The sequence below is a fragment of the Lytechinus variegatus genome, chromosome 11 (assembly GCF_018143015.1).
Source record: "Lytechinus variegatus isolate NC3 chromosome 11, Lvar_3.0, whole genome shotgun sequence".
NCBI classification, from domain to species: Eukaryota; Metazoa; Echinodermata; class Echinoidea; order Temnopleuroida; family Toxopneustidae; genus Lytechinus; species Lytechinus variegatus.
Window position 1 is genome coordinate 18,792,085 of NC_054750.1, and position 25,509 is coordinate 18,817,593.

Sequence of the window (25,509 nt, forward strand, 5' to 3'; positions counted from 1 at the left end):
ACTTAAAATAAATTTCAGACATCCGAAAGGAACCACATGCCTCCTGCAGGTTAGCTCAGGATAAGGCATTAGAAAAACAAATTGTTAGAAATGAAATTAAGAAGATCATTTTCCATCTGTTACTGCAAAATATTCATCAGCAAGGAGGCTGATCCATTCTATGAGCCATCTAAAGAACTTTTTGCCATAAGAAACACAAATATTTATTCATTTTACATAGACTCTGAAAATCAATCATTCTGAAGGCTGATCATTAGAATTGAGGTTACACTGTACATGAACATGTATATATTTCAACGAGAGAGCATTTTTCTGTAGGTGATCTAAAGGTCTGGACACTGATTATGAAAGGAACATGGATAATATAATGATCTCTTATCTAATAACTAGTTTTAAATATGAAATATCAAAACCACACCCCTCAAACATGAGAAGATATATTCCATGATGAAGTTTTTTTTAAAGAATGTCAAAGTTCAAGGAATGAAAGATCACAAGATATATCAAGTTTTTGAAGTGTCTCGCAGATGACTCTGGATGCCAGCAACAATGATGACGACCCTATACCGATGTATATCATTAGTACATGTAAATTTGTTGCAACAGTAGAACAAAGCAGAAATAACAAAGTAATGACTAACCTGATTTTCTTGAACCATGAATACAGACAAGTTCTCTTTCAGAATACCTGGCACAATCATCAGTGCTGCCGTCTGATATTCTGAAAAAAAATAGGAAAGAAGTTGCATTATGTTTCTTTTTCTATTTTCAAAGCAATACATCTGATTATGAAGATATAAATTTCATAAAACATTGGAGAGTACTCACCCCCCCCCATTTTAACAAATTTATAGATATATGAAACAGAATTTAATAACTTTTTAATAGTCATTGCAAGGTAAGAATAAAAAAAATACTCAACAAACAGCACATTTAGCAAAATCATTATTTAAACTCTGGCCTCTGGCTTCAAAAAATTATCACTTATCTTACTTTTACCTCTCTCCTCCCAAAACTGAGAAATAAATGTCCCTGGTTAGTGGGAGGTTGTGGGCTTGGGGAGGATATTACAGTCAGGGGCAGTGGAACCGGGGGGGGGGCTTCAGCCCCCCACTTTTTTCCAAAACCATGTACAAAAATGTAAAAATGACCATATGATTGTGATTTTTAGCATGGTCTGCTCCCCCCCCTTTGAAAACTGTTCTGCGGCCCCTGACAGTAACCTGCAAACTAACTTCCCCTGTGGAAAATGCTGCAAAATTTGGTAGCACAATTACCTATCACAGATGTTTTCTTGGACTTGTTTAACACAAATGAGGCCAAATCTTCCAGCTTGCTGCAGAATGGTGTGCAGCAATCAGATGCAGCAACACCTGTCACCCTTGTCATCTCCTGCAAAAACTGAAAAGAGCATGCAAAATATTACAAAAAATATACTTGGAATATTTACCAACTATGAAATATTCAATAAGTTAAAATAAAATAATAAATTAATTTCTGGCAATAATTGCAAAGGAAATACCATCTTGCACCATATCTTAAACTTACGGCATAGTACATTTTTAGGGGGACATAATGTTTGTGTTTAGGGTCATCTACGATACTTACAGAAGTTGATTTGGTTTAGTTCTGGGGTGGTAATAAAGGATTTTAGTGGGGGGGGGGGGTAATTTTGATACCTAGCAACCAGAGGTGTTGAAGGATTGTGCCAAGTTTTATGCTTTTATCATTTTCTGAGCAATAGTTGCTGTATTTTGCACCCCTCGCCTCGGCTAGACAAAGTATGGGAGGCTGAGTGTCATAGCACTGTATTGACTCAGATTTCTATCAATACAAAGCTCTCACAGCTACATCATACATGCAAACACATCATTATCATGATCATCACCGACATTATCATTATCACCACCATCGTCATGGTCATTACCATTATCATTACCGATATTATCATCATCATCCTCATTCATGCATGCCGATGATGCCGACTTAGCCCTAGGCTAAGACTTAGATCAGTATCATTGATAACACAAAGTTACTCGAGTGGGACTAACACAAAAAATTTTAGGAAGGAAACACGAACCAGACTATGCCCATCAATATGTCTTCTGTTTTAGCCAATTTTACTATAATGCCGGTAATATTAATACCAACAACAGCAGATTTAAGAAAATATTCCATATAAAAAGGTTAACATAAAACAAACTTACCGGTGAAGACTGAATAATTTAGTAGTCAAACTCTGACTCCATCGCATGCATGCAGCTGATCTTTACTCTCTTGTGATCGTGATGACCCGCGCGCGCCGCACAAAGTTTCGTGAATAAAATTACTCAATGAAAACTTAGTGATGCGTTTCACGTGTGATGTTGGCCGTTAAACTAATTTTCGTAGATAATTTTACTCACTGGACAAGTAAACTGCATCGACGAGCGAGATAACCTGTCAATGAGTAAATGCCAAATTTTAAATTGAAAACTCAGTGATGCGTTTAGACGTGTGGATCTACTCATTTAACATTATTTTCATCGTTAACTCAGCTTCCTTACTCACTTTTTTCTTCATCGGTTGAGAATACTCGTTAAAGTGATCTTATTTATTTAACATTGAGTGAAATTAAACTCATCAATGCGGTAACGTATGTGATTCTTGCCGCATACTCATCTTTGGGTGTAAAAATACACCTTGTACAAGTGCATTTTACCCGCCTGTGTGAGTTTCTAAGGGCTTTACTCGAAACATCGAGTTCCGATTTTTTGTGTGTGAACAGCGTTGTATAAAATCTTAAACAGCATTTTTACTGTGTAAGCTTTTTAAGAGTTTATCACATTTTTATATGAGCTATAACGAGCTTTGATATAAATCTTAATTACAATAATCATTTCAAACGAATCTTACCTTCATCGCAAGCGAGACCAGTGTAGCCGGTGGCACAGGAGCACCCGTAAGGATCCGGTAGACAGAATTGCATGAATCGACATGAGTTAGCAGTGCACTCAAACTCACAGCTCGGTCCAAAAAGATTCGGGCCGCAACCTGCAAAAAAAATATTATGAAATAGTTTTATACATTCGAATTTACAACGAAATCATATTCAATCATTCTCATGGTAATTTTTGCATTGAATTGAATTTATTTCCAAATAAAAATACATATAAAATGGCCCTACTCAGCAGCACCAATCATAGTCCTGCTGGTCTACCGAGGGGTCCTCATGAAAAAAAATGCTACAAGAAATGAGCGTACACTAAAAATGACCAAAGTATACAAAACATGAATTACTATTTCATTTTATCACCACATTTGAAAAAAAGAATTATCAAACATATTTGATCAGAATAATAAGATCGGAGTATTTGGTTCCTTGTGGAGTTATAGAAAAGGCGAGAATAAGCGCAAAAAATGTGAAAGATCAGGTCACGAAAATACATAAGAATGAGAATCAGATAGCAGATCAATGCAAATGATGAAATATGCATTGTAAATAGGATAATATCAATATAACTATAATACAATCAATATCGAAATTCGAAAGGTTAAATGCATTTCATGATTTACTAATATAATTATGTCGACATATATCAATTCTGTGTGATTAAAAAGGACTTCATTTCATTTCCATTTCCAACCATGCCAGCGATTACAATGTAATGTTTATTTTCGGACATTAAGAATAAACATATAGTATACTTCTACATACAAATTCGATATTATACAAAGATATTGAGAATGGAGGTAAAAAAACAAGCTTGCAGAGAGCAGTCTCCTTTAAAAAAATTTTATAAATAGCATAGACGAAAAACTCAAATTAGGCCTAAATATAGCTTTTAAACTTTGAACAAAGAAAATTGTACAAAATTATACCATATTTGTATCTCCATCATGATTAATAGATTCATGTTATCAATACAAAACCATTGTATCTATAATAATTTTTTCTTACCTATTTCACATGTGTCTCCTCGGAAACCAGGGGGGCAAACACACACCCCAGTGACGTCATCGCATACCCCTCCGTTAATACATGTTGGGCATTCGTTGGTACATCCTGCACCCCAGCGATCAGCAGGGCAACCTGAAAATGTAAGTTATTATTATTATTTATTATTATATTATTATAATTATCATTATTCTTATTATAACTATTTATGTATTCATTAAACGAAATAGTCAGTTTTAAGCATTTCAATTGTCATTATAAACTGAAACGACAAATTTACTAGAAATAGGCCAAAATTAAAGTTATCTTATATAACTTGAAACCCCGGCCCCCACTGAGTGTTATTTAGGGTACGCCTATGCTCGTTCCCTGCCTTTTAAAGCAACCTCTATCTCATGTCTACCAACATTTCTGAATCCCCCTTTCGCGGGTTTTTCCTGCCTTGGAGACCCCCCCCCCCCTATATCCGGAACACTGCTCAATGTACCCCCTATCTCAGGTGAGCTCTCATTCCACCCCCCCCCCCTTGATCTAAGGTAAGCTGTCATTACAATAGAGGTTCCCTGATGTAATGATGGAGGACAAGCTTTCAAAACTATGGCAGGAATTTCAGGAATTCGATCATTTTTTCTATGACATTCAAGATTTTTTATAACTTCCTTTTTGAATTTCTCAGGAGTCGAACAATTAAGAGAGAGAGAGAGAAACAAAAACACCCCTTTTTAAAGAAATCTCCGGGTGAAAAGTCAAATACAATCCTTTTTTTTTTTACAAATTCGCGGGCCGGACTTGTCCCGCGAAAAAGTACTCTGTTACCGGACATTTGGGGAACACGCATGCGGCCCCTCCGACCCTGGAGGAAACCAGGGGGGGGGGGGCGGCTTGAACCATATTAAGAATGATTAACCTAAAAAGCGTGATGAGACTACTGATCTTTATGCATGAACCAACCGTTTTCTATAGTTAAGATTATACCTTTTTTTGTCAGCATGAACAGTTTTTGCAGTAATATTAACTGACTATATAGTCACAGCAGCGGTGGTCATCACCACCTTTCTAGTGTCATGCACCACTATCACTTCTACAACCATTAACTGTCACAGTGTGGTACAGTCGGACACAGTTTGGACACAAGTCATAGTCACTATATGAAATTGTTTTCATTTAAAATAGTGATCGTGTTGAGCATTATAGTAGAGTGACTATAGTGGTTCTATGATGACAAAGTGTCAAAATGTGTTACATCCAGTAGGGAACCCCCTCATAATATATAGCATTTATTAGGCTTCGATTTATCTGGTTTCCTATTGAATGGCGCACTATACATTACCCCAGCTGTAGCTCCAGCTGCTAAAGGCGCTTGGTGCATTCAAGGAATTAATCCCGCCGGGTACCCATTCACCTCACCTGGGTTGAGTGCAACACAATGTGGATAAATTTCTTGCTGAAGGAAAACACGCCGTAGCTCGGATTCGAACCCACGTCCCTCTCATTGAAAGACGAGATTCGTATAACTACTAGACCACTACGCCACCATATCCACCATCTACTATTCCTACTATCAATATTACCCCTAACCTTACAAGAAACAACTTACCACCACAACCACCACACAAACGAATATTACCCCTCTACTACCACCAATACCAGCAACACCAACATCCGATACCACCACCACACAGCCAACACCATGTCCACAGCTACTTCCACTTCTACTACCATCACCACAACCACCACCACTACCAGCACGACCACGACCACAAAGCTTCTATTACCTCTACGATCACAAACAAAATCAGCACCACCAGCCGCTACCTGTACCGACAATTGTTACCACCATCTTACCCCTAATAATGAGCCTCATATAACCGCCTTGGGTGTGGTCATCTGGCGGGTAAGCTTGGTAGATGCCACCATCCTCCTCTACCACTGCTGGTATGTTGTATCTATCGTTGAAGCCAAACCGGGTCGCGTTGTAGGGGAGGGGTTGGTCGTTATGGGCCCAGATGAGGTAATCAGGGGTTCGAGTCCTGCTCAATATCTGCATGGTGATGGTGATGTTATCACCGGGGCTAGCTGTGACGGTGAAGTGTTCTGGTTTGATCTGAGCTGCAAATAAAAGAGAAAATGAAGATTTATTTTTTAAAGGGTTGCACAACTATGAATTCAAATCGATTTCCAGTTCATCAAGAAAGAAATTTGTACGAGCTTCTTTTTTGTTCTAGAGTAATAAACCTGGTATATTCATCAATAAATTGTTAAAGTTAATATCACTATGGATTTTTTCTTCACTTTGTTGGAAATGGTTTCGTTCTGAAATGAAAGTAAAAAAAACAGGAAAGACAGTAGCTTTTATAATATTTCATGAGGTGAAGTATGGCGTTTCTAGATAACATTATATGTCATCATAAATCATGATCATGTAAATTATTACTGAGAGGAATCGTGGATGTTGACCGATAAATCGTCCAATAAATTAATAAATAAAATATTCTACTCAAAGAGGTTTATGAATGCAATGCATTCGTGTTTAACTTTCAGAAATCGACTGCATTTTGATGGCAATGTTGGTTTGTGCATAGAGCTATAGTTCCATGGTTTGTGTGTAGGGAATCGGCTGGCCATTGAATCATAGAATCTCTGACTTTTGGGGAGCTTTGCATGAAACTTGCGATCAATTGCAAGTATATTTTTGGTCTCTAAATGAAACAAAAGTCTTGCAATTGATTAAAAATTTGTGATTGATTGCTAATCTGTTTCTTGAAAAACAAGGATTGTAACCTGATTTGCTACAGCTAAAACTGATCGGTCTATTGTACAATTACAAACAAAAATATTTGCAATTGATTGCAAATAGTTTGTTTGCAACACCCCCTTAAAGTATCTCTTTCAAGTCAAAACGCTTGCAGTTGTGGCCTTTGTTGCTTGTAAATTTTCGAAGACTGAAACAACTTTCTGTGCAGGGGTTCACATCGGTTTTCAATGGATCCCCAAATAACCATAGTCATTTACAGATACTCTAGATACTTTATATCAGGGCGGCTCCAGGATTTAAAAAAAAGGGGCCACATTTTCCCGAGAATAATTTGACAAGCAGAAAAAAGAGGTTTTCACCAAGAATTGAAGGTCATTTCCTCCAATAAGGCAAATTTGACAATAAAAAAAAAATTGTGCATTCAATATTTTTGTCGAAGAGTCAAAATAATAATCTAAGTTTTGTACGCTTTGTTTACTCTCACTTATGATACTGCAATAAAATATAGGCCTTGTAATTACTTTTCCACTGTTTTCTTTTGGCAATTATTAAATACGGATCTTAACTCTTGAATAGTTTTATAGTGACAATTTTTACTGGCATATCTCGCATTGTTTGAAAAGAAAAAAAAGTAAATTATTTCACGCATCTCCACATTTCTTCGTCTTCTCCAATGTTTTGGTTCTGATTTTTACAAAAGAAAATTAGTAACCAAAACTATTCTTCAGACATTTTAACTAAAAACTCATTATAAAATTTCAAAAAAAAAATCAAAAAGAGATTGATTGAGAACCACACCCTCGCCCTTTTATCGTAAAAAATGAGATGATAAGTTTGAGAAAATAATACACAAAATATTTCATTGATTAATAAAATTTGAAGCCCACATTTCCGAAAAGATCTTACAAATTTAGATTCCCACCCCCCCCCACACACACACCCACACCCTTCACATACACTCATATCTATGATAATCAGATAATGACACACTTATCCAGAATATGGTCAATATGCACAGTAAAAAATATATATATATATACAACGCTGTTTACTATATGAACGTTACAGTAATTGTTTAAACAGTTTAAACAAGTGTTCAAATCTTAAGCAACAAAGTTTAATTTTCAATATCTAATCTTCAATAAATGAAACATGATTGCTTAAACGGTTAAACAAATACTGTAAGGTTCATATAGTAAACAGCGTTGTATAAAATCTTAAACAGCGTTTTTACTGTGTGCGTCATGACAAGGTAGGGTATCGAAAGTAGAGTCTTTTATTTTGATGAAAATCAAAATAAACCCTGTTTCACCTTCTTATCCCCTCGTAGTAGATCGGCTGATCTGCTAGACTCATTAGATCACGCTGTAGTCAAATACGGAACGGGTTACCATGTTTTGTGTCTAATAATAACGCCCAGCAACACCCGCAACATGCATTGCTGACGAGGTGATGTTCTTTCATTCACAGGGAAAAGTGGTTTCCATGGTAACAAGAGTAAATTCATTCTCCAGGCACGCCTTAGTTTCCAGGGGCTTGGCGTGACCCGAGACGTGCACCAAACACCCGGTTACAACGTGGCACCGAATTCAAACGAAAACGGTGTTACATCAGTCGCAAGCCGGTTATTTGCACGAATGCGAACAAATTATGAGAAACTCATCCAACCCTATATTAATGGAAAACTATGAGGGATCATTGCACCTCACTGTTTTCCAGTCGAGGTGTTGAGAAAATGAAATCTCTATTATATAAATTACAAATTGGCAATTTTGTCATCAATAGGCACCTAGATTCTTACATGGACCTCTGCAAATTTTATGTACATGTATCATAATATATAGTATACTATACTATATATATATAAAAGAAAATTCTAATTTCTGCGTATTAATTTTGGAAAAATAGTGATTTTGCTTCTAATTTGTCCCTCGCCTGTATCATAATTACATTACTAATGGAGCTTATTTGAAAGATAAAGCAATTACAGCTTTAAAAAAATGCAATTTTTCGTCCGATAACCTGCATAGAGTTGCTTGGAAAATGAAAAATAAATCTTTCATGTCACAAGATAAAAATACAGGCGGATATAGAGCTTAAAATATCAAGTTTTGAAGTCCGATAACCTTCATTGAGTTGATTTTTTTTTCATAATTGGAGTATGAATTTAAATCGCACCGGTGTGAGTGAGAAACTTGCAGGAGTGTTGTTTTAGTAGGCGATATGGTGCAAATGAAAATCAAATTATCTTGATTTTATGTTAATCAAATGAGATATATCTGGGATTTAAGTTTGCCATGCTTTTTAATGAACGAAAAGTAAAGTATATCACCACTTGCAGCACGCGCCAATGCAATTATCGAGGATGGCTTCATGGCCCCGGACCGTGTTCTGGGGAAGCCGTTATAGAGCGTATATACATGATATATGGGGCAGATCAGTGAGAAAATTTTCAAAGCAAAACCCTACCGAAATTATGAGGTAAGTTTCATAAGAGCTAACTTTTATTTTGTCATTTACTAGGTTAGCTCATGTAAATACTATTTCTTATCTTATATAACGGTATATTTCATTACTTTGTGTTCCTTTCAAGCTCAATGCACGCTCGATATTTTTTCTCGATAATGATTTTTATCATCATTCAATTAGATATTTATATGAAAGTCGTAATGAAATATACAGCAAAGAAGGTGGTAAAAATTGAATTAAGCTAAAAATGAAGTAGGAAAAAGTCATAGTTTTCAAAGTATTATTTAAAATGCGCTAGCTTCCTCAGCCCCCCCATGTTTTACGAAACAAAATCTTTATATTATGTTCAACTTTACATCGATGTTCAATTAATGTTGCTATTGCCGTTTGGTTACACTTTTTTAAATACCAAAGTAACAATAATGATTCATACCACGTCTCTATTTCAACAATATTTCATTTAAAAATACAGACTAGACAAGATATAAGCAGGGGCGGATCCAGGATTTTGAAATAGGGGTGGCGCCAGCGGCGAGGGAGCGAAGCGACCGAGCGGGGGGAGGGTGTGGGAGGGGGGATACCCCCCTTCCCACGGCAAGGACTTTTTAAAAAAATCAGGTCCAAAAGTCGTATTTTGAGAGCACCTTTAGAAGAAAAATGCACACTTAAATCACTGTAACTTCATGAATAAAAGACACATACTGACTCACGTAGGAGCTGGTTTCCAGTCACACACCGTATAAGCGGTCATTCAAAACATACATTTGGCAAAGGCTCTTCACTTGCTTGCATCGTGTGATTGAAACGTCAAATTTAAATGATACGAAACTGAGACTTGTAATCGATAAGTTCCGAATAATCCATTCTGTTTATTGTCATTTGTGTATTTACATTGTGTGTTTCAAACGAGAATTGTTTAGTCGTATGGCAACATGCATAAAATTTGGTTCTTTTTTCCCCAAAATGCACAGTAAATTGTTACAAACTACAGAAAAAAACGACATCATCTTCTGGTAATCAACCCTTTCCCTCGTATTATTTTCAAATTATCTTCAATAATCCAGTCATTCTGCACAACCTCAAAGTAATATAATGCTTCTTAAGGGGATTCTCATCATTTTTATTGTTTACGTTCAAAGTCTCTCATCGCGTTGCCATCTTAACTTATGACCAGCCAGGATGAAATTGTATTTATATTTATTTTAACATAAGATAATCAGTTTTTACGAAGCACTTGTTAAAACTATACCACAAATAATTAAATAAGGTCAATGATAAAATGCTAGAAAATACATGTAAGGAGCTTTGATATCCAGTCCATAATTGTATAAGTTATAACTATCAGTGGCAGAAAATGTAAAATAAACCGAGGCTCGTCTTCGGTATACAGAGTTCAGAAGGCATTTTGTAAGCTTTTCATTTATGAAATTACAACTTGTTTAGACCATGAATTCATATAGGCTTCCAATTTGATGTTTTTTCTACATGTTGAATCAATGTATACTAGCTTTCCAACCAACAAATTAAATGTTGTAAACTGTATTGATTGCCTTCTGTTGGCATTAACCTATAGATTATCAAACATTAAAAAAGGGGTAAGGGGGTTAATGTCACAATTTCTACATTTTAACAATATACAATGTGTCCTCTGGACGTTTTTCCCCAGCACGAAAGTATTTTTATTCCCCCCCCCCGTCACATAAAATCTTCGCTCCTATACGCTGACATATAGCTGCCTATACACAGCAAACGCGGAGTGGGGTCGACTGGTGATTGAGAATATACAATTTTGCTCCTTGATAATTCGTTGCAATGATTGCTTCGGCGAAACTTAGTTGGGGCGCCCTGGATAATATGCCTCTGAATCTACCAGAAAGTGTAAAAGTTAGTTTACATTAAATACAAATATGTCTGACCTATACATTTCAGTGAAAACGTACATGACCAAGGCAGAATGATAATGCTGCGCACGTGGCGCCCGATGTAGGGCTTCATCTTTGAGTGAAGAATAATCTCGGGGATAGACATTATCATTCGCATCGTTGACACTTTCTCTCGCGATCTGTTACTTACAATTTACATGTATTTGCCATAAAGACGGACAAACGCATGTTACAAAAAACACAAAATTTCGGGAAAAAATGATATCCAATCCAACATCTTCACAATGGTCACTGCACTGCAACTCCCGATTACAAGTGGTGCAACTTTCCAACCAATCGACTTGCGCGCCCTGGAATTCCGGAATTTACATATTGCAATACAGTATGACAGAGGTGCATTTGTGCGAACACAAAGGCCATGAGCGTAAGTTAAAATATAGTTTTGACTAGATCTAGCCCTTGAAATTGACTACATTGTACCAATCCAGTAAATATAACCATCCACCCCCCCCAAAAAAAAAAATCCGGCGAAAATAGGGGGGGCGCGCGCCCGGGGCGCCCCCCTCTGGATCCGCCACTGTATAAGTACGGGCTTATGACGTTATTCCCCCGTCTATATTTAATAGGCATGAAAACAGCTCATTTTTGATCGCATGAATATAAAAAGATGAACGTTCATTGAGATTTAGCTTTGCTACTAGAAAAATAATGAAGAACATAGGAAATATAAGTTAACTGAGCAAGGAATAGTGAACTTATCAACAATCTAGATCTTATGTCGCAAGCTCTTTGAGGAGTTGCGAATCATTAATCTTCAACTTTCTTCTATTTGTATCTTCAATTCCTCATGTATACTTTCAGACAACTTCAAACATTGTCAAATGCAGTATAGTGGGAACTACTTCGTTCTTACTATACTTTCCATAATGTACAATTATTTTGTTTCTGTTTTGTTTGGAAAGTCAAATGAATTAAAATAATGATGATTGATCTTGTGTTCAATTAAAGTAATTTTACCAGTAAAGAAAGCGCCTGCCTGCTCCATACTCCTGGCGAGTTTGATGTTTTGATCCAGTATCACCGTGTCAAGGTGCATTCTAAGTTTTCTTTCTACCATAGTAAAATCTAGATCACGCTCTTTTCTTTTAGATTTTCGTGTCTATTCTATTGGTTATATTTATCCTATTTGAATTCTTTGTTTTTACTTTTTCCAGTACTAGCCAGCAAAGCACGTTCGAACATGCTGGCCTACGCCTTCCTGCATTAACAATATTCTTTATTCACTATAAGAGGAGCAGGATGTATGGTAGAGTAGTTGCCTTGGTTGTGAACAAGGAACGTTCCATGTGTTAACAAAGAATCACAAGCAATCATGAACCTTTAAAAACAACAAAAAATAATAATAAAGCGTTAACATGAGAATGATGGCTTCCAGATTAAATGAGCAATAACAAACAGATGACGCCTAAACAAGACAGAAACATCATTGTTGCGCGAATTTGTTATGTTTACATTATACAAAAGAAATGTAAAATACCAAGACGAGTGTGGACTTGTAGTCAAACTAATAACGACAGATATCATGAACTTCAAGAGCAAAATATTTTAAACATCTTCAAGTACCTTATAAAATAATGGTATCTTCTGGATATTAACAGCAAAAAGTAATTGAAGGGGACATAAACAAATATCAAGAAAAAGCATAATAAATTAATTTGGTGTTTAGTATACCATAACATTGTTGTGTAAATTTGTTAAGTCCATGAGGCATAACAGAAGATACGAACAAGAGTGAGGATTTGTTAAACAGTGCACGGCATGATGAAGTAATCATTTCGTGTTGCACTTTTTCGGAAATTTCAAAAGAGTGATGAAATATAAGCATAAAATGTGTTTTCACAAATGTTCAATTTTGGAAGAAAAAATTATACGACAGTAATTTTCACAAAATATATCTTTCTGAAGGTTCAGGATTCTCCTGCTAAGCACACGGTGACGTCATTCACGATTAATTAGTCATCGATACTGTTTTTAAACGACTATTAGTAATCAACCTTTCTACGTCATAATTTGCAAGGGCACTAATCCTACAGTTGATATTTCTGAAGGTTTAAAGTAGTTTCATTTTGTCTTTATCCCGACTGTTGCTTGAATTTCAAGTTTTTGGAAACGCGTGTATGGATAATATATAGGGCCTACCTTATTCCGGTTCATTTTCTGTCTGCCCTTTTTTCTATGACTTCTCGGGGATTTTTTTTAACAAGTGCACACCTAGTTACCAATCATGCATATAGCACTTCCATTTATTTGAAAGCAGGATAAAAGAGCATTGTAGATTAAATGCCTTGCTCACGGTGCCGCGGCCGGGGATCGAACTCCGGACTTTCAATTTATAGCCAGGCGCCTTAGACCACTCGGCCACGGCACCTCCTTTAATTGTCTTTAACTATCTTTTGCTGTCAATTGGCAACAAATATTGAATGCATCATAACATTTATTCATCAATCATATATCCATTGCACTTGCCAGGGACTGCAGAACTGGGCGGGGGGTCGAGCTCCCACTTTTTTCAAGCAAAATACATTTTTTTTTAAATACCATCTGCATGATCTGATTCTGATATCATGCATGATCTGCCAGCCCCCCCCCCCACACACACACACACTTTAAAGCCGTTTCGATTGCCTTGTATGCTATACAAATGTAGGACGTCGAAAACAAAAGGGCAAATCTGTTAGGGTGACTTTTCATCAATATTAATGAAATGAAAATCAGTAGGTAAATTATGATATGAATGAAATCATTACTTTATAAGCCTCTGGGCCCATCGGCCCACACCCTTTGTGATGATGACAAATATGGAAGCTGACTTAGTGGTGACGGTTCACGCGTCTACGTTATGATGTCTTACATTTTTACACCCCATTTACATTTCCTTAGCTTGAATATGATTCAGTTTTACAAATAAAAGGAAAAAAAATTGAGATTACAACTTGATAGCTCTAAGGTAGGATTCAAATATCAAAATTTTTAATAAAGTCGTATTTTCATCTCTAATCGATAATCCCATGCAGTGGGCTCCAACGTAGAGTTTCGTCATAACTCGATCAGTAATACAGATTCGCAGCCTACAACCTGTCCACAAAACTTCTCAAATTTATCATCCATGATTATTGTTATAAAATCCAGGTATTGATGTAAACTGGTCCATATATTCGGGCTTATCCAACGGAAGCATGGGTAGATAAACCTCCTGTCATAACCTCAGTCAGTTTCCTTTACAACAGGAAATACTATCATACTCACAAGTCTCCCCGACACGATGTACAACCTAACTATCAGCCCACCCCAGCGCCATTTTGTATACTGTACTATATATACCAATACGATCATGCTGTATCACAAGGTTGTCTTTTCGTTTTACTACGCTTTTAAAACAAACTTTCAAACTCCAGCCTTAACTACACGTTTTTCCTGTCTACACATCAGCACTGATGGTCACTGAGGAAATTTCCGACGACTTTGAATAATAAAAGTTTACACTACAGTCTGGCCCTGTGCCTGAAAAGGAAAAGAAAAAACGAACTTGATTCATAAATCTACTTAGGCATGTCGTTGATGGTATCACAAGACAACTCAGGCGCCATTTTGACCCTCTTTCATCTCAAACATTATTCATTTTGCAGGCCTATTACGTTTCAAAGACTCATCCTTCGACCCTCAGGATTACAAGTTTCTTTTTTTTCCTGTATAGATAATTTCATGGTAATCATAGTCATTGATGGTTATCACCTGAAATTTCAATGACTCTGAAACCAAATTAATTGCACCACTTATTTCAATGGCATTTCTGGTGGTAATTTATTTTCAAAGAATACACGTTTAAGTGGGCATTACAATGAATGTGATTTTAGAGTGAAAAAAAAGAGGAATGTGATTGAAAATTTTTCAGCAATTTGACTACTACTACCAGGGGGGATCCAGCTATCGCAAATAGGGGGGCAAATTTTGTTGTTCACCCATATTTTCCCCTATCAGCCATTCAATATTTTTGTTTCTTAGACATGTTAGAAGGGGTAGTCCTGACAGTCAGTATAGCTTTATTCTTTAAACACAACATAAATATACAATAATCTCATAAGCCTTATTTAAATAGCGCGAGCTAAAACCTTTGGAAAGTTCATGCATTTTGTACTGAAAATGGAACATTCTGGACAATATTTGTGATCCTGAACAAAATGCATATGTAACCAAATAAAGTATAAATATACGTTCTAGCCTGATCGAAAGGGGACATGTTAAGCACTGTTTGTAGTTAGCCATGAATACAATACATATTTCAATAATTAAATAATGCGAGCGCGCAGCGAGAGCAGAAAGTTGTTGATATTCTGATCTGAAACTGGATACCTTTAAAATAAAGAACAGACTGTGTATCTCAATAAACATGCATGAGCGTCTTTTAGATTAAGACCTATAATCTGGGTATTTACATACATTTTTATCATGAAAATCAATAATGCGAGCGCGAAGCGCGAGCTGAAGATACTTTGATATTCCGATTTGAAAAAAAGTGTCAATTTAAGCACTATTTCAAGTACTGTGTAGGAAAAATGTGAAGTGGATATTGAACGCACTTAATGAATGATGCGACATTTTAAGAAGATTCGTCATCATATGAAAATGGGGGCGCACAGCGCTAGCTGATGCGTTTTGACAATCAGACCTGAAAAGGGATATTTTTAGATCTTTATGAAAAAAACGAAAAGGAAAGGTACTTGACAAATCAAATAATGCAAGCGCATAGCGTGAGTTGAAAATTTTGATATTCAGACCATAAAACAGACATTTTACAAAGCAATTTTTTAAAGATTTATTTGTAAATCAAATTCTACTACTATTACTTCTTCTTCTTCTTTTTCATCATCTGCTCTTCCTTTTCATTCTTACTATAATCGTCGTCATCTCCTCCTTCGCCTTCCTCTCCTTTATCATTTTCATCATCCTCATCACCGTTGTCGTTGTCGTCATTTTGGGACCTCGGAGAAGAACATATCCATCACATCAATGTCACTGAATAAAATACTCTATCCCAATCAAGGACCTCACCGACAGGAATCTCGTACACCATGGACCATTACAACCATGACAACTAAGGACATACTCCTCTATTAAAGAGCCAATAATTTAGGACCATTTGCAATGGGTCTGTGACCGAGGACACCATCGGTAACTGTGTGTCCGCCAGATCCAAGTGTTAAGTTCGTGAGTATCTTTCTCGTTTTTTTTTCTAGTGCTTCACTTTTCTTTGTTTTTCTTATTTCTTTCACTCTTTTTCGTTAATCCGATAGGCATGAAAAACGCATCTTACGCAACCACGCCCTTGTTGTGAGGGAGGGGGGGGGGGTACTTGCTTGTTTGTTTTTTTCTGGTGGTAGAGGATCAAACTACTTTGTTTATATATAGGCTACATCAGAAGTCTTTCATTTTCTTGAACGAACTTTTTCCACAAGCTCTTTCCCCCTTTTATTAGTTTAATAGTTTATCAATTATTTTTTTATTCTGTCTATATATATTTTTAATGATAATGTATTCATTTTATTTGCTTGGGGCGACGCCAGAGTTTCAGATTGGGGACAAGATTATCTACAGCTGATATTATATTTTTCCTCAAATTCCATAAAACGGGTAATGTACTTACAAGACCCACACCTCTCTTTTTAGAGAGAGTCTCCTTTCTTACTTTTCTCCCTCCTTTTCAAAAATATTATTCCTTTTTCACTTTTTTAAATAAACATGGCAGTGTTCGCCCGCGACATCCCCCCCCCCTCCCCGTTCAGCCCTTCCCATGTTATTAAGTTAATGATGGAATCATGTGATTATATTTACCATCTCGATTTATCTTCATGGTCATGACTTTGTCAGCCTCGTTGAGACCATGACAGGAATAAACTCCATAACGACTCTCAGCCCAGCTAGAGTTCCACCAGGTCTCAAGTCGACTAGGATCTATCTGGGAAGTATAAGGGGGTAGGGGTAATCCTTCATCCGCTGGAAGCACCTTCTGAAGAGTCAACTGGCCCCCGCTAAGCTGCCCGCTTGCATCCAGACACTCCAAGCGAGTAACGGCCCCCGTCACCAGCGGCGTGGAGTTGATGATAACGATCTCCTCTGCATTAAAACCTGTAATGATGTATTTTGAAATAATGTTACATTCCCAGGAAAATCGAGTAAAAAATGTCTAATAACGGAATAATGTAATTTAGTTCAAAGTACAATAAAATTCATGAATAAAATTTAACTAAATTTAAGTATAGGTCTATAATCAAAAGGTAGACATTATCGTATACATAATCATCGAAACTTCAGCTTTCAATAGTTATGTTCAAGTATTGTTTTTATCTAAAAGTGTAAATCTATATACTGTATATATTGAGCTGTTGAGTGTAATGAACAATGGGAGACGATTGGGCGTTAATTATCGCATTATGGTCTAGACTCTCATCAAAGTTGGTTGAAATCATTAGCGTTGGTTTATTAAATACCCGTAAATTTAACCAACACTTGGTAGTTCAAATCAGATTGAATTCACAATTACAAAATGATATAAATAAATAACTTTCACACAACATAGTTGATTTGCATCGCTTACTGCAAACCATCAGAAGTCAAAAGCATACAAATCAGGAAGAAAAAACGGTAAAATAAGACAAAAATGTGGATATCAGCAATTAGAAAAAAATGAATAGGTTTTAGTGATAGATCTTCAACGACAGAGGGGTTTATATAATGTTTGATTAATTGTTGATTATACTTACGGGAAATGGCTGCGATCGTCACTGCAAAAATAAAAAGGTACAATCCAATTATCCTCATGATGCACATATCAAATTAACCTGCAATCAGGAATTATTCCTTAGAATATATTTTCCTTCGAACGGTTTATATCATGAAATAAACTCAAATTCTCGATAGCATCACAATGTCAAATCAACTGTCTTCTAAAATTCGAACGGTTTTCATATACAAAAGACACATATGAACATTCTTGCAAAGATGTCAACAGTATAATCTCTGTTATTTTGAAAACCAAATTATTCCCATCAAGAGAAAAGTTTGAAAGCGTCTCGAATTTGACACGCCGTCAGCTGTTTTACGCGACGCTCGCTCATTCACAGGGCACTCCGTGGTAAACTAATCCACCAATAATTGGTGCTGGGGTGCGCTCGTGTAAATTAATATCCAATGAATTGTCTCCGAAGATAGCTCTTTCGGTAATGGAAGTCAGATTTATGCCAAGGACTGTCTAACTTTGGGATTGGAGGGATAGTCTGGTGAGCATATAGCTGGTGGTAGTTCAGGAACCTGATAGGAGCACTTCCTGGTTAAAGTTCCAGGAAATGATGCACGTACGTTGCCGTGTGGGATGAGACCGCCCCTCCTTTAACAAAAAAAAAGAACTTTGAAAACGGTTCACTAAATATCAGATTATGTGTGTTCGTGGGGAAAAACAACAGCAAATCTTGTGTCAAAATCTACCCAGAGATTAACTTTTTACCTTATGTTTTACCCCCGAAACTATATTAGCAATTGGTAATCAAGCTTTTTGAACTGTAAGTCGACAATTGTTTGTGATATTGTTTTTTTTCATTGAAAAATGTAAAAAGCGATCATAATTATAATCCCAGGTTTTGCCATTTTTAAGATTATTTGTCAAAGTTCCTCGCTCTTTAGAATAAATTACGAAGCATGTGCCCGTGTTTGGCACCCTTCACTCTAAAAAATGAAGTGCTAATTTAGCTCTTAAAGAGCGTGAATAGTGACTGCACTTCGGAGTGCTGATTTGTCTAGTTCAAATTTGAACTAGACAAATTAGCACTCCGAAGTGCAGTCACTATACACGCTCTTTAAAGGACAAGTCCACCCAAACAAAAAGTTGATTTGAATAAAAAGAAAAAAATTCAACAAGCATGACACTGAAAATTTCATCAAAATCGGATGTAAAATAAGAAAGTTATGGCATTTTAAAGTTTCTCTTCATTTCACAAAACAGTTATATGCACATCTCGGTCAGTATGCAAATGAGGAACTGATGATATCACTCACTCACTATTTCTTTTGCATTTTATTATATAAAATATGAAATATTTTTATTTTCTCGTCATTGTCATGTGAAATGAAGTTTCATTCCTCCCTGAACACGTGGAATTCCATTAATTTAACATTTTGTGCTTCAGACAAGGAGGTCCTAATCATCAAATTCGTGAAAAAAATGAAATATTGTATAATTTCGAACAATAAAAAAAAAGAAATAGTTAGGGAGTGACATCATCAACTCTCTCATTTGGATTTAACTGGCTCGTTCATATAACTATTTTGTTAAAAATAAGCGAAACTTTGAAATGTCATAACTTTCTTATTTTACATCCGATTTTGATGAAATTTTCAGCATTGTGCTTGTCTGATTTTTCTCTATTGATTCAAATCAACATTTTTCTGAGGTGGACTTGACCTTTAAGAGCTAAATTAGCACTTCATTTTTTAGAGTGTTCCCATTAAGATATTAGCTCATTATGCCACTGGAGAAAAAAAAAACATATTATCTTTAATATTACAAAAAAAGTCATCAAATAGAACGATTCTGGGAAAATTGCAGTTTCACGAACACTGTGAAGTTTGTGGTTCAATTTTAATGTATCATTTTGGTGATTTTGTCCCTTTATTGACCTGGTCACACTCACTTACAAAATAAAAAAGGACTAAAACACATCCAGCATATGGCCGGGATCACCTGGTTTCAATTAATGAAAGAATCAGTTGGATGCTTTTGATTCAGTTCAATTTAATGTTTTATTTTTTTTTTTGGGGGGGAGGGGATGACATGGACGCATGATAGTGATGTCATAGTAATAAAGAGGTATACTTCAAGATGAAACACAGTATACCCACGTGAGATATAAAACTAGACAACATTGGTTATACCCAGTTGACTTCTTATTTTGTGAATTTTGAATATTTGCCACCAACAATAAATACTGCAGATTACTTGATTCTTAAATAATATTCAGCAGGTTTGAAACACACAATACTATTTTTAGGACTATCATCAAATACCTTGACATAATATATAACATGAAAGCTAATAGGGGTGGGGTCAATCTCAACTAATTGATCTGCTAGCTACCATCCTTGTCCGATATCTCCAGAAATGCATCCCTGACGTAACCTCCATAATCCAAATTATCAACCCTAAATCTGTGAAAAAATGCTACCCTAAGCGATCGGGGACGAAAAACGCTGAAAAAAAAACCCAAACCCTTTTCCCAAAATATCTCGACGATGCTCGATTGCCCGAACCGGGGCCCTTTTCGACACTTTTTCTGGACCTGGGTTTCTGGATGCCAGTGTGTAGCAGGTCATGAAGTGAGTGACAGCCCCCCCCCCCCCCCTACTCCCCCGATCACTCGAGAATTAGGCATTTAGTATGAGTACAGTTACAAAATAGTTTTTAATATTATTTTTAATTAATAAAAAAAAATACAGCTGTGTCAGCAAAATAACCCTGGAAAATAACTCAGTCAGTGTGAGTACAACACTCTTATATAAAAGGCGTTCTTTTTAGATTGAATTTTCGATGCTCTTCCCGTATTTTGATCCTTCAGAGGTTCCATTGAAGGTTCTAAAGGCATGCATGGTCACACCACCCGAGCGTTAATTGTTGGAGCGGTCGTGGAGCGGTAGGGAAAGAGGGTCGAATTTCGCTCACAAAATTGGGGGAAAAAATCGAAAACAAAAATCGAAAAAAAAAACAATCGAAATCGAAAATGGCGGTGATGATTTTTATTTTTCTCTCCGTTCCACGACCGCTCCAACAACGCTCGGGCTGTGTGACCATGCATGCCTTTAGAACCTTCAAAAGCCACTTCTCTTGAGCACGTAAAGAACCTTTTGGGGAACCCCTTTTGTCGAGGGTTTCAAGTGCAGGACAGGTGGGTTTAAATTTGCACTCTTTTTCTCTATAGCGAAGGGAAAAATAAACTATCTACAGCAATAATGACCTATAAAACAAACTAATCATGAGAGTGTCATTTAATTGAAAAATGGCAAATGTCAGAGAATCCATCTCAGAAAGCGAATCTAGCGGAGCCAGAAATAAACATACTCTTATCACCAGTAAAGTGATCTCTTTTCCAAGACTAAAACTGGTAGAGTTCTCTAATTACAGAAGTGTTAAGGAAATTATAGGTTATACATATATAATGTCAAACATAATTTTCCTTGAATTGAAATAAATAACAATTTATATTAAACATCTAAAACTACAGAAAGTGTTCAAGAAATTACAGGTTATATGCAAAACATAACTTTCCAGAAATAAAATAAATAAATATCTATATTGTCTATCATGATGTCTTCATTTCATATTTCTATGAAGAAATTGTTCGAAATAACCGACAATTTGTCGTTGTTGCCGCTGTTGTTATTCACGTTTTCATAAAACGTCAAAGGCCAAGAGTATTCAGAGAATTTCAACTACTACAGAATATTTACCAATTAAAACGCAATTTATTGTTAATCAGATCGTTTCTATACTTTAGTATTTTTTTAAAGTGAGGTCGTCTTTGTCGTCATTTTTGAAAACTTAGAAGAACAGAGCCATCACATTGAAAATACATTTTCATTGAACATATTTAACAATAAGATTTATTGAAGAGGGAAATATCTCTTTATCGCCTGATGTCTATACAATTATATACATGAACTCTAAACTACAAAGTTCTATATTACTCATCATTCAGTTGTATTTCTTCAGTGGCCATGATTTCTCGAATCCACCAGAGCCCAAAGTTCGCGCCCACGTCCCGGAACGCGTGATAATTCCACATCAGCATCAATGGGATTCGTCAGAAAAGCTTCTAAGGACGATTTCGTGAAACCGGTCCTGTGTACAAATGCATATTACGTGTGGTAGTTGCTTTTATTTTTCTGGTGTAAAAAGGAGGGAAACAGGAAGTGATCTGTGGAATGACCCCGTATCCTGTTCATATCAGATAAATACAGTGAATCTGTACCCCTCAACCTGTTGGTGGGTCGCCAGCCATCTATGACTGGAGTTGGTTTTATTTTCTTGTTTATTTTTCCTATATATGTATAAACTAAAGGAATGATTAGTATGACCATTAGCGTACCTACGGGGGGGGGGGCAGAGGGGGTAGACTGCCCCCCCCCCCCCCTGACGAGTCACAACCCATGCAAGGGACGTATCTCTGCCCCCCCCCCCTGACGAGCTGACGAGTCACAACTGATCCCTTACGAGCCACAAGTGGTTGAAGACCTTTTTTTTTGCTTGTCAAATTGTTTGGCGGACGACTTTGCCCGCCCCCCCTTGGAAAATCCTAGGTACACCACTGAGTATGACCCAGTATTGAGTAGAATGGGAGCATGCGTGTTTGTTGGGTAAAATCAAGGAGCTTGTTTGAAGATCCTTGGTGAAGTATACTGTTGACATATTAGAAAAAGAACATAATATTATTACCAGTAGGCTATAAAAAGCACTATATCACATAATCAGAATTTTTAAATTTTATTCCTGTTAATAAATCAGTGTCATTATCTAGGGTTATGTAGGGTAAGTTTCACATTGAGGGAAACTAGTTTTCTTTTTCTTTCTTTATGAAACAGCAAAATGATTTGAATAGAATGATGAAATCGTCCATCCATTAATGAATATATATATATATGATATAAAATAACATTTTATGTTATTGTGTTGGATACAGATAAGACAAAGAGGTAATGCATTGCAATTCCAAAAATGATTACTTCCGAGTATTATAATACTTGGGAAATAAACTTTGTTGGAACTGTATTGCATGATCTGTAATTTTTCACTGTATGATATGATACGAACCAATTGCCTGGAAGCAGTGATTATTCTAGACTCAACGACTTCTAAAAATTATAAATATTCAGGGTGAGATAAATAAGAGGATGCATGCATGGATGCAATAATTATTGGAGGGAGCCCCATAAAATTTGTAAATTTTTAGTAAAGCAGCGTATGTGGGAGAGAGTATCCCCCGTCCCCCCGCCAAGAAAAAGAATAATACAACTATATTTAGAAATATATCATAGAGAAAACTTTTATCTTTTCATCTGGGTCGAGTGCAGCACAGTGTGGGTAAATTTCTTGCTGAAATTACGCCATGCTGACTCATTATGAAAAATACGAGACATTTGGCTTCCTCCGGCTCGTATGCATGGGCGTCCGTCGATATAACACATGATATTTTTATGAAAATATGCAACCTTTTTCTTAAAATTGATGGAGAGGGGGAAAAATTAATCGTATCGAGTCGGGGTATTCAGTAATGAGTACAGGAGAAACTGATTTTCATGATTCATCCCATTCGATTAACTCATCTATGCGTGTTTTGGGAGCAATCTTTCCCTTACTCATTGCTTTTTGGCAGAAGTTCTATGGAAAATGCACCTTTTTTCACACAAACTTTGAGACACTCTGTATTCATTCCCCCGCTGCTCGAGAATGAATGGGCAGTTAACGACGGGGTGAAAGATTTATTGAAGAATATGGAATGTATATTTCACGAAAATGGAAGTCATTTCCCTCATTGGATGTTATCTTCAATACGTATTTTTTAGATGAAGTTAGTTATCGAACACTAGTAGGCTCTCCTGGCATTTGAGGTCTCTATCGGTGACGTCACTCAGGATCGTCATGCCTGAACCATCGGCCTGGCAGGGGTCGCAATGGTAGTATGTTACGCATAATGCACTCGATATATACAATAATCTTGTCCTCTCGTTCAAATGAATGTGAAACTCATATAATTTTCATCAGAGCATTCAACAGGAGTACTGCAGTACACATTTCTTTGACATAAGTGAATTAAAGTCCCTCCAGTGAGTTTGATCACCCCTTTTGTGAAAATGTATCACCCCTACGGTTGTAACACAGTCAGCTGTTTGCACTAAGGGTCACTCCGTGACCTGTGTGTGCGTTCAAGAGTTGTACAAGATTTTCTGTTTCATTTAGGCAGAAATCTCTCATAATGGGATTCGAACCCACGACCCTCTGTTTCAAAGTCAGAAGACTTATCCACTGGGCCACAACGCTCCACCTGTGGTTAAAATCTTTTCCAATTACGTGTTATATTGCTACATTTCATTCCTCTTTATTATTTAGAATGGTTTTAAAGACTTTCGGAACGATTTTTCGCAAGTTCAGGGCTAAATAATATTATTCTTCCATACTATTTTTATATTGTTCACAAATTCCCCGGGCAAATTCCCTTTTTTTATTATTGTTTTAAGGTTCTGTGATACATTAGGTTGATATTTCAATTTTATTATGAATATACATGTATCATGTATTTATCAATTTTGTCATCACCAGGACTTAGTGGCGTAATAATGCAAAACTTTTGAGAGGAACGAATTCAGTGACTGAACACGAACCGGACTTTTTTCCTGAAAAAAAAAAACTGAACCGAAGAAGTAATGTCATTTTTACACAATCTGTCAGTCTTGTAGATATCAATGAAAAACACTTTTATTACAATAAGTAAATAACATGAATGCTAGATAATGGTATTTTTTTAATGCATATAGGCCCTAACTCATCTAGGGGGCTGGGGACGAGGGGTGGGGGGTGGGGGAGGCCTAAGGATCCCCTGTTCAGGTAGCTCTAGCTCTGGAGCTTAGATTTTTGGTAGACGCCCTCTACGTACTGGTATGATACGTGGCAGAATAAATGAAAACGTCAACAGAGGGAGTAGAACTAAAAATCTGTGACATAAATACATCTTTCCTACCAATTCTGATACTACAGAACACACCATGATCTCAAATATTCTTATATTCGGGTGAGTACTTATTGCATGAATGGTCTAATGTTGCTAAATTCTTTGTCAAGTGCTTAAAATAGCAAAGAATTTCAATGCTAAAATTTCCTCGGTCCCATTCATTGAAAATTGTGTAGGGCCTAGATCTAGACAGTCTAGACTGACTTTCACTTTGGGAAGAGCTTACGTAGTCATCTGGGCCACTCCTAGTACCAATGAGGTCCAAACATTAACATGTATGGACCTCATAGGCGACATTACCCAAAAATATGGGTTAGACAATGCTGTTCTGATTTCCAACCCAAGACTTTGGTAAATGTACGCCTTAATACAAATTGGAGTTACGTGATATGACTTTCATTTGTTGGGGAGACAAAAGTATTAATTAAGTAGTTCAAATTAAAATATATTATCATTAAACTTACATTTCAGGCCCTTTTTGTTGATTTTCGGTGAGCGTTCCACACAGCTGCGACGAGTGATCAACTCCGAAGTGATACGCGAACTGGTCAGCTGATCGGTCAGGTGATCGGTAGATTATCTTTTTGTCAGACGTTCATAATTTATGTAAAGCGTATCAATCTTCAGTATCTTGATTCC

The 25,509-nt window shown here is 36.5% G+C and overlaps 1 protein-coding gene across 1 annotated transcript in view; it reads right to left on the minus strand.

The window, feature by feature from the left end:
• LOC121423718 (angiopoietin-1 receptor-like) overlaps window positions 1–18,373 on the minus strand; it is a 52,068-nt gene extending 33,695 nt beyond the window's left edge. The window contains exons 1-5 of the mRNA XM_041619149.1: window positions 17,863–18,373; window positions 16,934–17,227; window positions 5,783–6,046; window positions 3,941–4,072; window positions 2,896–3,033 (exon numbers count right to left, since the gene is read on the minus strand). Of these exons, the coding sequence (XP_041475083.1) occupies window positions 2,896–3,033; window positions 3,941–4,072; window positions 5,783–6,046; window positions 16,934–17,227; window positions 17,863–17,929 (895 nt within the window). The 5' untranslated portion in view covers window positions 17,930–18,373. The remainder of the gene's footprint in view (window positions 1–2,895; window positions 3,034–3,940; window positions 4,073–5,782; window positions 6,047–16,933; window positions 17,228–17,862) is intronic.
• Between the last annotated feature and the right edge of the window lie 7,136 nt (window positions 18,374–25,509).